Genomic DNA, 14,449 nt, shown 5'->3' on the forward strand with positions numbered 1-14,449 from the left:
TCTAGTTCTATTATGTAGTCAAACCAAAGAGTGAAATTGAGTTGTTCTCTAAAGCTTGGATTTTAATATTACACTTAATTTTGGTTGGCCTTATCACTTTTACCTTTCAAGTTCATAAAGGACACTTTTATCTCTATCTTATAGTTTTTTACATTTTATATAGAGATAATTATCATGTAATATGGTTTGCTTAATAGAATATGCTGCATTCTTAATATCTTTTTATCCTTCCGTTAGCTCCAACCACCGTGAATGTAACACATCGTCCAATAACTCAGGTGACTACAAGACTCCCTGTACCAAGAGCTCCTGGAAACCATCAGGTGGTTTATACAACTCTCCCAGCACCACCACCTCAGGCTCCCCTCCGAGGAACTGTTATGCAGGCTCCTGCTGTTCGTCAGGTCAACCCTCAAAACAGTAAGTCTCTTTTCTTGTATATGGCTCTGAAGTTTATGTAGTTCCCTTTTCCGCATTTAGTTGGAGTGGCTTATATTGATTGACATTAGATTTTGCAAAAAGTGTGTATAATATCATATTAAAATAATTATTATAAGTTCAAAACATCTGTTGTACAACATAGTTCTATAGTATAATTGATAACTATGTATTTATTGTATACTTGAAAATTGGTAATAGAAATTAAGTATTTGAGGGTAATGCATATTAATTAGCTTTGATTTAACTATTCCACAGTATATACATATTTCAAAACATACCATGCACCACAAGTATATAGTTTTTCAATTAAAAATTTTTTTAAGTGGCCAAAAAAAAATTATTACTAATTTACTTTTTTATCCTTAGGAAAATTCACCAGAGAAGGTTGGATATGTACACTATATGATTTGTGCTATGTGTGTTGTTTTCAATTTGACGTCACTTATTTATTGCCTATATCTTTAATATAGTGCCTTATTTGATGTATAGCTATACTCCATTCTGTTAAAGAAACATCAGTGCCTAATTAAAGTGGATATGTTCAATTTTGGTTTAGATCAGGTGATTGAAATCATTTTAAAAGATAGATTCCATTGAGAAACTCTTTTAAGTATGAAGGTGCTTGAGAAATAAAAGAAGGGAAAATAAGGAAACTTTTACTTTCCTATACATATGTTATATATTACTGATATATATAACTATGTATATAATTTGTAAATTATAGTAACTATATTTATTATATATTATATTAAAAATACTTTATATGTTTTAGTAGTAGAATATAGCATATGAATTCAAGTTGTGTAAGAGGTATATTTAAAGTTTAAAGAAAAATAATAAAGTAGATTACCTATGAACTTACTAGATTATGAAGTAAGATTAACCAGTAACCTATAGGCCCTCCAGTATGCCTTTCCCTATTGTATCCCAATCCCTTTTCTTTTACTATCCTTGCTTTTCTCTTGGTCATTCTGCTTTAAAAGTTTTGTCACCAATATAGTTATATGTATAATAAATACACACGTGTATACATACATAAATACATACATATATGTGTGTGTGTGTGTGTGTGTGCGCGTGCGTGCGTATGAAACTTTTGAAAAATTTAATAGCAAAGATAAATATAGGTGTTTAAAGAAACTATAATAATGTCATTATTATATATGGTAGCTATGAGAGTCATTTTTTCATTGTCTGGCTTTAACTTTCTCAAGTTGTTAAGAGCCTTCTCTGGGAAAATCAGTTGCATAAAAATGAGGTTTGGGAAACTAGATTCACCAGGGCACCTTCTGGCAGAACTATGATATGAGCCAGCTACTGAATATATGACTGAAATATGATTGAGACAGTATATGTCTCTGTTCTCTACTTCTGTTGCCCTAGGGTATGTCTTAGAAATGTCATTTGTGGATAAAATAAGTAGTTTCCTCCATTGATCCGGGGGACATGAAGAAAAAGAGAAAAACCTAATTAGCACAAGGCAAGGATGACCTTTCTTGAAGCTTTCTGTTCTAGTTAGAAATGTGAAAGAAGACAGGAATCTTTATAAAGACAACTTCAGTTTGTCTTTTGAGTCACTATTTCATTGAAGTTTGTCTGCTTCCTTCTTGTGTGGCACAGAACCAGTGTTCTGGGATTTTTGTTTGTAGTCCTCCTAGTGAGAATACATGTATTTCTTTCTGTGCTGGATATCCTTTTCTTATGTCTTCCTTTCTTCTTCTTCTTTTTTTTTTTTTTTTTTCTCATATCAGTGACATATAATTCAGTGGGTACTTGAGAAGGGGTTCCCAGAAGTTTGTATTTTTTTTTTTAATTTAAATTTTAATTTTTTTTTAGTCATACATGACAGCAGAATGTATTTTGACACATAATACATACATGGAATGTACTACATCAATCATATTGTCTATTCTGCTGCCCTTCCTATCCCCCCTATCCCCCCCTCCTCTCCCATCCTTTCTCTCTGTCCAATCTAATGTGACACACTTTTTTTTTCTTTTTCTCATTACAACATCATAAATGTATTCTGTATAACAATGAAGTTCTCCTTCCAACTTTCATGCAACTCCCCTTCTCCCTATTTTTCCCTCTCACCTCTCTTCCCTATTTAGTGGTAGTCTTCTTCTCATGCTCTTCCTCCCTATCCCATTTTGAATCACCCCCCTTATATCAGAGAAGACATTCAGCATTTGTTTTTTTAGGGATTGGCTAACTTCACTTAGCATAATCTGCTCTAGTGCCATCCATTTCCCTGCAAATGCCATGATTTTGTTATTTTTTAGTGCTGAGTAATATTCCATTGTGTATAAATGCAACATTTTTTTTTTAATCCATTCGTCTATTGAAGGGCATCTAGGTTGGTTCCACAGTCTTGCTATTGTGAATTGTGCTGCTATGAACATTGATGTAGCTGTGTCCCTTTAGCATGGTCTTTTTAAGTCTTTTGGGTATAGTCCGAGAAGGGGAATAGCTGGGTCAAATGGTGGTTCTATTCCCAGCTTTCCAAGGAATCTCCATACTGCCCTCCATGCTGCACCAATTTGCAGTCCCACCAGCAATGTACAAGTGTACCTTTTCCCCCACATCCTCGCCAGCACTTTTTATTGTTTGACTTCATAATATTCTTACTGGAGTGAGATGGTATCTTAGAGTGGTTTTAATTTGCATTTCTCTGATTGCTAGAGATGGTGAGCATTTTTTCATATATTTGTTGATTGATTGTATATCCTCTTCTGAGAAGTTTCTGTTCAAGTCCTTGGCCCATTTGTTGATTGGGTTATTTGCTTTTTTGTTGTTTAACTTTTTGAGTTCTTTGTATACTCTAGAGATTAGAGCTCTATCTGATGTTTGAGGGGTAAAAATTTGTTCCCAGGATGTCTGCTCCCTATTCACCTTGCCTATTATTTCTCTTGCTGAGAAAAAACTTTTTAGTTTGAATATGTCCCATTTGTTGATTCTTGGTTTTAGCTCTTGTGCTATAGGTGTCTTATTAAGAAATTTGGGGCCTGCCCCCACGTGATGAAGATTAGGACCAACTTTATCTTCTATTAGACGCAAAGTCTCTGGTCTGATTCCTAGCTCCTTGATCCATTTTGAGTTGACTTTTGTCCATGGTGAGAGAAAGGGATTCAATTTCATTTTGTTGCATATGGATTTCCAGTTCTCCCAGCACCATTTGTTGAAGATGCTATTCTTTCTCCATTGCATGGTTTTAGCACCTTTGTCTAATATAAGGTAGTTGTAATTTTGTGGATTTGTCTCTGTGTCTTCTATTTTGTACCATTGGTCTACCAGCCTATTTTGGTGCCAGTACCATGCTGTTTTTGTTACTATTGCTCTATAGTATAGTTTAAAATCTGATATCGCGATACCACCAATTTCATTCTTCCTGCTTAGAATTACTTTAGCTATTCTGGGTCTCTTGTTTTTCCAGATGAATTTCATGATTGCTTTTTCTATTTCTGCAAGGAATGTCATTGGGATTTTGATGGGAATTGCATTGGATCTGTAAAGTGCTTTTGGTAGTATGGCCATCTTAATAATATTAATTCTACTAATCCATGAGCAAGGTAAATCCTTCCATCTTCTAAGGTCTTCTTCTATTTCTTTCTTCAGGGTTCTGTAGTTTTCATTGTATAGCTCTTTTACCTCTTTTGTTAAGTTGATTCCCAGGTTTTTTTTTTTTTTTGAGGATATTGTGAATGGAGTAGTTGTCCTCATTTCCATTTCAGAGAATTTGTTACTGATATATAGGAATGCCTTTGATTTATTGGTATTGATTTTATATCCTGTCACTTTGCTGAATTCATTTACTAGTTCTAGAAGTTTCTTGGTTGAATTTTTTGGGTCTGCTAGGTATAGGATCATGTCATCGGCAAATAGTGCTAACTTAAGTTCTTCTTTTCCTATATTTATGCCTTTAATTTCTTTCGTCTGTCTAATTGCTCTGGCTAGTGTTTCAAGAACTATGTTGAATAGAAGTGGTGAGAGAGGAGGGCATCCCTGTCTTGTTCCAGATTTTAAAGGGAATGCCTTCAATTTTTCTCCATTTAGAATGATGCTGGCCTGAGGCTTAGCGAATATAGCTTTTACCATTTTGAGGTGATTTCCTATTATCCTTAATTTTTCTAGAGTTTGGAACATAAAGGGATGCTGTATTTTGTCGAATGCTTTTTCAGCATCTATCGAGATGATCATATAGTTCTTATCTTTAAGTCTATTGATGTAGTGAATTACATTTATTGATTTCCGTATATTGAACCAGCCTTGCATCCCAGGGATGAATCCCACTTGATCATGGTGCACGATTTTTTTGATATATTTTTGTATCCGATTTGCCAGAATTTTATTGAGGATTTTTGCATCTAAATTCATTAGGGATATTGGTCTGAAGTTTTCTTTCTTTGAAGTGTCTTTATCTGGTTTTGGAATCAGGGTGATATTGGCCTCATAGAATGAATTTGGAAGTACTCCCTCTTTTTCTATATCCTGAAATAGATTGTAGAGAATTGGTATTAGTTCTTCTTTAAAGCTCTTTTAAAACTCTGCTGTGTATCCGTCCGGTCCTGGGCTTTTCTTGGTTGGTAGTCTTTTGATGGCTTCTTCTATTTCCTCACTTGATATTGGTCTATTTAGGTTGTTTATATCATCCTGACTCAATCCAGGTAGCTCATATGCCTTAAGGAATTTATCGATGCTTTCACTATCCTCTATTTTATTAGAGTATAGGGTTTCAAAATAATTTCTGATTATCTTCTGTATTTTTTGTATTTTTTGAGTGCTTGCATATTACGAAGATTTCTTCATGCTTAACTGATAGTTTGGCCAAGTATAAACTTCTAGTTTGGAATTTTTTTTTTCCTGCATTCTAAAAATATTGCTTCACCAACATCAAGTGTTAAATCAGTGTTCTACTAAATTTACAGAATTCTGATGTTATTCCTTAATTTTTTTTTTTTTTTATAGGTGTTACAGTTCGAGTGCCTCAAACAACCACATATGTTGTTAACAATGGATTAACTCTGGGATCAGCAGGTCCTCAGCTCACAGTGCATCACCGACCACCACAAGTGCATACTGTAAATGTCGATGCTTGGCTTTATAAAATTCTCAACTATACAGCTGTTAAATATTATTGTAGCTAGAATTTTTTCTTTCAAGTAGTAATACTAAAGGGAAATGACAGGTCTTTCTGCTCTTCCAGTAGGAGTTTATTTAAGAAAGTTGGTCATACCATTATGAATAAATGTTCTAAGGGTAATGATCATTGAGTTTGCTTATGGCATACAAATGGTATTTTTAATTTTTTTATGTTCTAACTTTATTCTTTCCCTCAAAATCTTATATCAGTCCTAACTACTATATTATTATTAATTTATTGTTTTAAATAATCCACTGGTTTAGGAAATTCATTTGTTAAGGCGGAAAAATCCAAAGCTTTATCATCAAATTTAACCTCTAAAACAGTGTCACATCATTCTGTGACATGAATATGATAGCATTGATTGGAATGGAATATCATGAAAATTGGTATGCTTGCTTTATGAGAGGAAGACAAGAGATTGGGTTTGATATTACTTGTTTCCTAGGAGAACATCTCTTTTTAAATACTAATAATAATGCCTAGCATTTGTGAGTGTTTAACGTATTCCCTGCATTGTTAGTATACTTAGTCCTAATCCAGGAGTTTTTTGGGACTGCTACCTAAAGGACTTTTAAAATTTTTTTGTTACAGTCAGGTGTGGTAGTGCACACCATAATTCCAGTGGCTCCAGGGGCTGAGGCAGGAGTATTGCAAGTTCAAAGCCAGCCTTAGCAAAAGCAAGGTGCTAAGCAACTCAGTGAGACCCTGTCTCTAAAATATGGCTGAGGATGTGGGTCAGTGGTTGAATGCCCCTGAGTTTAATCCCCAGTATTCCCCTCTTCCTCCCCTTTTTTGTTATAGATGTGGCCCATGTTCACCAAGTTTGTTAACCAACTTAAGGTCATACCTCCTAGACATCCATGAATCTAGCTCTATAGTCTTTGTTCTGTAGTCTTTTAGTAATGATTTTTATTATTTCACTGTAGTAGAAAAAGTAATATCAGTGGAGCATTCAATATATGTTAGGTACTTTAGGAAATACTTCACATGTATTATTTAATCTTCACAATCCTATGAGGAATAAAATTATTATTCTCCTTTTGGGAAGAAAATGGTGTGCTGTGTCACAAGTTGTTAAATGATTGCTCAGTATCATTAAGCTAGTCAGAGCCAGAACCAGAAATGGCCTAATCTTAGCACCTCTAGAGTATATTCACAGTACTTCAACTCTGGCTGTATTTGGGTATGTGACAAATAGGTTATTTCTATTGTTTGCAGTTACAAATAAGTTTTCATCAAATATTCCTTTAAAAATAAACAGCAAAAATGTCATTTATAGTATTCTTTGCAAATTTTATAACCCATCAGAGCTTTTTACAATTAAAAAAAAATTTTAAGTGAATAATTTCTTGTGTATTATCTTAAAATGAACTTTATCTCACCAGAGAAATAGGCATTTCTTTTAATTTTAATGCAATTTTTAAAATACTTTTGAGATAGCTGTTTTCAAACATATATGAAAGAAAAAACAGTATAACCATTCCTTCAGTACTGATAACCCTATTTTGACAGTTATCAGCACATGACCATCTTTATTTCATCCATATTGCCACCCATCTGTTTATACTCAGGCATATGCTCAATTATTTTTGAGCAACGCACTGATGTTATATGTTTCTGTAAAACTTCAGTTAAAACCTCCACTGCAGGAGCTGGGGTTGTAGCTCACTGGTAGAGCACTTGCCTAGCATGTGAGGCACTGGTTTGATCCTCAGCACCACATAAAAATAAATAAAATTAAGATTTTGTGTCCTTCTGTGACTAAAAAAAAAAAAATTCAAAACAAAACAAAACTCCACTGCACGCAAAAACAAATACTCATTTGTGAGGTCTGAGCAGATTCAGAATCATAAAAGTTGGTTTTATAGGCCATTTCAGCTATTATCAAACACGTAAAACTCTGTGATCCCTCTAGTCAAAGGCTAGCTATATGTTTATTTAATGGTTTTTACTGAAGTGATTAAGTCACTTTAGGAAAAGAGAGAACTTTAGAGGAAATATAGCAACTTGACCAATACTCATATCAATTCTACTTCAGTTTTTCGTGTATTAGTTAGCATATTTTTTATGCATTCTTACTGTATGCACATCACGGTACTAAGCTTTGCATGGAGTTATATTTTTTCATATACATTAGTAATGACTATACATATTAATAGAATTTAGTATGATATTTCCATACATGGATATCACGTGTACGGATCAAATTCACCTTCCCTTTTAAGTCTAGGTTTATTTCTATTACAATCTTTGTTATTCTTTCCTTTAAATTTGGGTTTTGGTTTGTTCTTGCTTTCTGAGCCCTTGATATATATCATTAGGTTGTTTTAAAGAAATCTTTCTATTTTTTTGATGTAGGCATTCATTGTTATAAACTTACCTCAGTACTACTATTGCTGCATTCCATAGTTTTGATGTATTTCCATGTTCATTTGCAGTGAGAAATCCTGACTCAGTGGCTCATTGTTGGTTCAAAAGTGTGTTATTCAGTTGTTAATTGATTGGTATACTTTCTAAAATGTCCTTTGTTATTGACTTCTGGTTTTATTCCATTGTTATCAGAAAAGATAAAAGACTATGGTTTCAGTTTTTTACATTTGTTAAGATTCTTTTTTTTTCTTTTTGGTGGCCTGATGGATATGTTGTCTAGTCTAGAGAAAGTTTTATAGGCTGATGAAAATGATTGTATTCCATAGGTATTGTATGAAATAGTTTCTAGGCATATGTTAAGTCTCTTTGATCTATAGTAGAGTTTTAACTTTGTTTTGTTGACTTTTCTGTCTGGATGACCTCTCCATTGATGAAAGTACAATGTGAGCATTCCTATTATTGAATTGGAATCTATCTATTCTTGTAGGTCAAAAAGGCTTTTTTTATTTATAAAATTGAATGCTCTGACATTAGGTACATATAGATCTATAATTTTTATGCTATCTCTTACTGAATTGATCCCTTGAACATTATATAGTGACCTTCTTCATCTCTTTAGTTTTTATCTTTTTAAAGTCTTATTTTGTCAGATAGAAGTATAGCTATTCCTGCTAGCTTGGGTTTCCATTACTATCTTTTATTTCAGTTTGTATGTGTCTTTACTGGTAAAGCAACTTTCTTGTAGACAGCATATTGTGGGTTTTGGCATTTTATCCATTTAAGCAGTATAAATCTTTTATTTGGAGATTTTAGTTTACATTCAATAATAATTATTGGTAATAATAATATTACTATTATTGATTATATTCTAATTATTTTTCTTCCTTATTCATCTTTGTGGTTTGATAGTGTACTGTATTGAAAACATTTTATTCTTTAATGTTTCTCCTTTGTGTTTCTCCTCCTCTAGTGGGATTTATATTTTCATATGCTTTTATGATGGTAATAATCTTTCACTTTTGGATATAAGACTCCCTTAAAATATGTTTTTGTCAGGCTGTTGTGAATTCCTTCCAATTTTTGCTTGTTTCAAGGCTTTTATTCTTCATTCTGAAGGATAGGTTTGCTAGGTCCAGTAATCTTGCTTAGAAGTAATTTTCTTTCAGGGCTTGGATTGCATTATTCCATTCCTTCCTAGACATCCTGGTTTCTGTTAACAAATCTGCTATTAGTTCAGTGGGGATACCCTTAAATATGACTTGGAGTTTCTCTTGAGAATTTTAGAATACTTTGTCTTATACTTTAGACAGCTTGACTCTATAAGGCATATATTTGTTTGTTTTGTGGTACTGGCGATTGACCCCCTGGGCCTCATGCATGCTAGCAGGCACTCTACCACTTAGCCACATCACTAGCCTGCCATGGAAATATAAAAAGATCTTATTAGATCTTTAGTATTTAATATTTAGTTTATACAAATTATTCACATACCAAAATGGTGCTGGGAATTTAACTTGCAGCCCCCTTCTTGTTAAGTATGCTCTGAGCTACACCCCAGCCTTAACTATATATAACATTTGTTAAGTGAATTTCAATTAAGGAAATTAATTGTTTGTTATGTGACTTCCAGTATAAAGTCAGTGAACCAATGATATGTTCCACTTCGGAGAAAAAAAAAAATCACTCATACACCTTTTTTTCTGGTTCTCAAATCCTTTTTGAAGAAATTATTCTCATTGTTACCTAACACCCAGATATAACAGTAATATTTACAATAATGACATTGTTCCAGTGTTGGATATTATCTGTCAAGAGGGTTTTTTAAAGTTAATATCCTGCTTTTTCATTATGTGGCCTTAACCTACCTTCCCAAATTTTTTATTTATTTATTTATTTATTTATTTATCTATCTATCTATCTATCTATTTATTTATTTCCATTCACATAACCTATGGCTAAGAAAAAGGTTTTCTGGCCTGTAAATCCTCTCACTTTAGTATCCCCATGCTTTTGCTTATGCTTTACCTATTGACTGAAAGGTACATAACTATTTCTGCATCTCTTTAAGTCCTATTTTTCATGGTTCAATTTAAATATCACCAATCACCAATTGCAAGCTGACCAAGGACATAATATGCATTCAACGTTAAATATACTTATTTATAAGAATACAATACTGTCTTTATTGGCAAAACAGCTTCAAAATGAAAATATAATAATGTATACTTCAATTTCATATGATAAACTTTCAAACATGATTTTAAAAAATGTTATGTTCAAGTGAGAATCTATAGAATAGTTACTTAAATCAGATATTAATTTTTTAGAAGTATATGATTTCTACTTTTACAGTGTCCCTTTTGTTACTGGAGATTGAAACCCAGGGGCACTTAACCACTGAGCCACATCCCCAGCTCCCCTTTTTTTTTGTATTTTATTTAGAGACAAGTTCTCAGCGAGTTCCTTAGGACCTCACTAAGTTGCTGAGGCTGGCTTTGAACTTGCAATCCTCCTGCCTCAGGCTCTCGAGCTACTGAGATTACAGGCATGTGGCACTGCGTCTGGCTTAGTGTCTCTTAAAAAATGATATTCTTTCAGCAAGAGCATTTTATTTATCAAGAAAAACCTCAATATTTTAGGTCTCAGGAGTATTAGTACAAGTACCCTTAACACCATTGTTTTGGGCACGATTGGTTACAAAATACCAAATAGAACTTTTGAAACTTAGTGTGGTATCCCACACCAATTTATGTAAAATGATCGCTCTATATGTAATCTTTAGGGTGTCTTAATTCTAGCATTCTATAATAATTCTTTCTGTAATCACTTGTAAAGCAATGTGATTCTTCTTTTGTTAGGAGCCCCCACGCCCCGTGCACCCTGCACCCTTACCAGAAGCCCCACAACCACAGCGTCTGCCTCCAGAAGCTGCCAGCACCTCTCTGCCTCAGAAGCCACACTTGAAGTTAGCACGAGTTCAGAGTCAAAATGGCATTGTACTGTCATGGAGTGTCTTGGAGGTGGATCGAAGCTGTGCTACTGTGGAAAGTTACCATCTCTATGCTTACCATGAGGAACCCAGTGCCACTGTGCCCTCACAATGGAAAAAGATTGGGGAAGTAAAGGCACTTCCCTTGCCCATGGCTTGTACTCTCACCCAGTTTGTTTCTGGCAGCAAATACTATTTTGCAGTACGAGCCAAGGATATTTATGGACGTTTTGGACCTTTTTGTGATCCTCAGTCAACGGATGTGATCTCTTCTTCCCAGAGCAATTAAACCTTGGAGCCTTTATCTTTTCCTCTTTTAAAAGTTTCACCTTTTGGTCTTGTTTTTAATCTTGTGCATGATACCTAATGTAAAATCCACATTGTGCAAGATTTCTTGGACAGATGTGTGTATACACTACATTTGTTTATAACCAGAAGCAAAATAAACTCAGCCCATAAAGCAAGAATCTTCTCCCAGACAATTCAGCTTCAGGGTTTTGAAATGTATATGTGTGTACCTTGCTTTAGTTTTGAGGCTAGGAACGTGTGTATGTGACTTTTTTTTTTTTTTTTTTTTTTTTTNAGAAAAGCCCATGTTCAAAATTGTTCTTTATTGACTGGTTTTATGGTCATGAGTTTTATGGTCAACAATTTGCTTATCCTGCCTACAAAAGGTTCCCTTGATGAATATTTGTATTTATATTTACTAATCTTATTTTAAGTTTTCATAGTATTATTAAGCAGGTGAAGAAAGCCCAGTAGAATGAAAATGTTTAATTATTTTAGCCTATATTTGGTGTTTTCTGTCAAAGAAAAGCTAAGTTCTCAAATAGTAATTCTAAAAATAGATTTACTACAGAAAATAATTTCCTAAAACTTATTTTATTCCAGATGGTGGAAGGAAGGTATAAAGAGAGATTGTAATTATTTACAGAAAAAAAAAAGTATATTTATTATAAGATGGTCTCCTCAAATTAACCTGCCATGGGATTAATGTACAATAGCCACACTGGATTTACTGAAAGGGACTAAGTTAGAATGCTAGGATTTTATTTGGGGCAGGTTTAAATGTTGATGAGTGTTTTTTGTTTGAGTACTTTGGAAGAGAGAATGGAGGACTCAACTAGAAATAGCTAATGATAATGAACTCTTTAGTATCAGTTCATACTCCATGGTTATCTTTTTTATTTCATGGTATCTTTTCACAAAGTATTATAAATAAGCTCAATTATCCCATTTTGGGAATGCAAGTTTGCTACATTTTTAGCCTGACAGTACTTGTATAGGTATTGCCTTATTGGAAATCCTGGAAACTTCTGATATTTCAACCTGAAATGTAGGAATGATTATATGGCAACAGTAATGTTTATTACTCTCTACTTTGAACCTTGTCAGAGTAATCTTCACCTGTTTTAAGTGTGAGCAAACCTCTTTTTAAAATTATGTTCTTGCTAGTAAATGTATAAATGGCATACAAAGACGACATGTGTTAATTAACTTTATAAGGTATCTATATCCCTCCATTTGTCTGGACTCACTTTTTAAAATATGCAGAATACATTGTACTGTTTCACACAGTATTTAATTTTATAAGAGAAGTGGAAAGCTTTCTTCCATGAACAGTGAATATTTGTCTGGATACCATTTGCCTCACAGAGAGGTGTTCCCCATTCCCACACCCATTCCCATTGCCCTAAAATAAATACCTTGGAAAAAAGCAACCTTGAAGGAGCCTAAAATCTTACTTAGGTGCATCTCTCTGCAGAAGTCTCACAGCATTGTCTAAGTGTTAACTTAGTTTTTGTAACTTGGTTTTTTTGCTCTAAGTATTCTCCAAATTAGCATTTTTGCAGCAAGGTTAGTGTCAGTATTCCATGATAGGCATTTATCTTGTTCCATGAGTTCTCCAGTACTGTAAAAAGTTAACAAAATAATATCTATGGTATCTCTCATTTATATATACTGTGATCTCAGCACAGTAGGGTACTTTAGATACCTTCCAAGTATTCTCCCTAACTTTCCTTCTTGGGCCATGTCAATATCCTCAGTATCTTATGATTTTTGTTGTTATTACTGAACTGTTGTTGGCCTACTTTATTCTGATTTCCAGAAAAACCATGTCCCAGTATTAGATTATTGCAAATAATTATCTAAAACCAATATATGATTCTGCTTTTTGTAACTATTTACTGGGCAAATGCTGTTTCTTGTTCATTGGTTTGGTTTGGTTTTTCTGAGATACACACAAAACAACAACAACAACCAGTAATCATCCTGAGGCATTTGTTAGTATGGCAAACTTACCTAATTCCTGAAACTCATTATCCCCTCAGCCAGTGAAAAAGGGGGTGGGGGGTATAGGATAATATAATACATGTTTTTATATTCTCACCCTCACATGATCTTATCATGTCAAAATAAACTTTCTTAGTTTTTTATTTGTAGAGTCAACTAAATACCTGTCATTTACATTTAAATGCTGTTGTCTCTCTTTTTTTTTTTTTTTTTTTTTGTAAATAAGGTAACTGGGCAATCAAACACCTTTGGGGATCCTGGCTTTAGTATTTTAACAACCATTTCAAAACTATATATAAGTATAAATCCTTTTGTAGGAAGCTTGCATCCTGATTTTTGTTTATTGCAGTTGAAAGTGTAAATAATAAGACCATGTAAGACCTTCCTAATGTCTAATATTAACTGGGCTGTAGAAAGTTGCCCTGTTTTTATTAGGTTTTGAAGGTTTCTGTGTCTTTTTTTTTTTTTCCTTTTTTTCTTAAATGTACAATAGAATGGCGTCTGTTTTAAGTGTTAACTGTAGTGGGGTTTTGTCCAACAAGCCTGAAATTTATACTTTGAAATAAATGACTGGGTTTTTGACATTCTGAGTACTGATTCATTCTGATTATTATCAGCCCTTATAGTTTTTTTTTTCTTTTGAAAATCTCCCATCTTATTTTTTAATCACCCTGTTATACACTGCACTGTATGAATTATTCACTCAAAAGAAAATTTGCTATGCAGAATTGCTGTCAAATGGGATACAATGCTTTTAATTCGAGACAACAGTGAGGTTTGCTGTATTGTATTCCTAGCCTGTACCACAAAGACTCAACTAATGCCTATTGATGAACAGAGAAATCACCAACAGCTTCACCATCCTCTAAGGCTTTGTCATTAAGCATATTCAGCCAGGAGAAAGAGAATATGGGAGGAGTACAAGTTCTTAGTAGCCTGGAAGTGGTACTCATCTCAGGTTTGATTGACTAGAATTTAATCATGTGGCACAACTGCCCAAGGAGTCTGGGAGATGTAGTCTGGTCTCTGCAGGCATAAAAGAAGAATAATGGATTTTGGTAAACGAATAGTGGTTTTTACTATACTATTTTGTGTTAGCTTGTACACTGAAGCCTAGTATTATGTCATATATAATGTTTCTTCTAAAGCGTTCCAAACAAGTGAATGCTTGCTAAAAAAAAAAAAATCGTTGTACAATTAAAATGACAAAC

General features: G+C 33.7%; 1 protein-coding gene across 1 annotated transcript in view; it reads left to right on the forward strand.

Moving 5' to 3' along the window:
• Positions 1–11,450, forward strand: part of LOC107152686 (activating transcription factor 7 interacting protein) — an 86,465-nt gene extending 75,015 nt beyond the window's left edge. Inside the window, 3 exon segments of the mRNA XM_048787209.1 lie at positions 238–420; positions 5,407–5,519; positions 10,813–11,450. Coding sequence (XP_048643166.1) covers positions 238–420; positions 5,407–5,519; positions 10,813–11,232 — 716 coding nt within the window. The 3' untranslated portion in view covers positions 11,233–11,450.
• Positions 11,451–14,449: the final 2,999 nt, after the last annotated feature.

Source organism: Marmota marmota, unplaced genomic scaffold (assembly GCF_001458135.2).
Source record: "Marmota marmota marmota unplaced genomic scaffold, marMar, whole genome shotgun sequence".
Taxonomy (NCBI): Eukaryota; Metazoa; Chordata; class Mammalia; order Rodentia; family Sciuridae; genus Marmota; species Marmota marmota.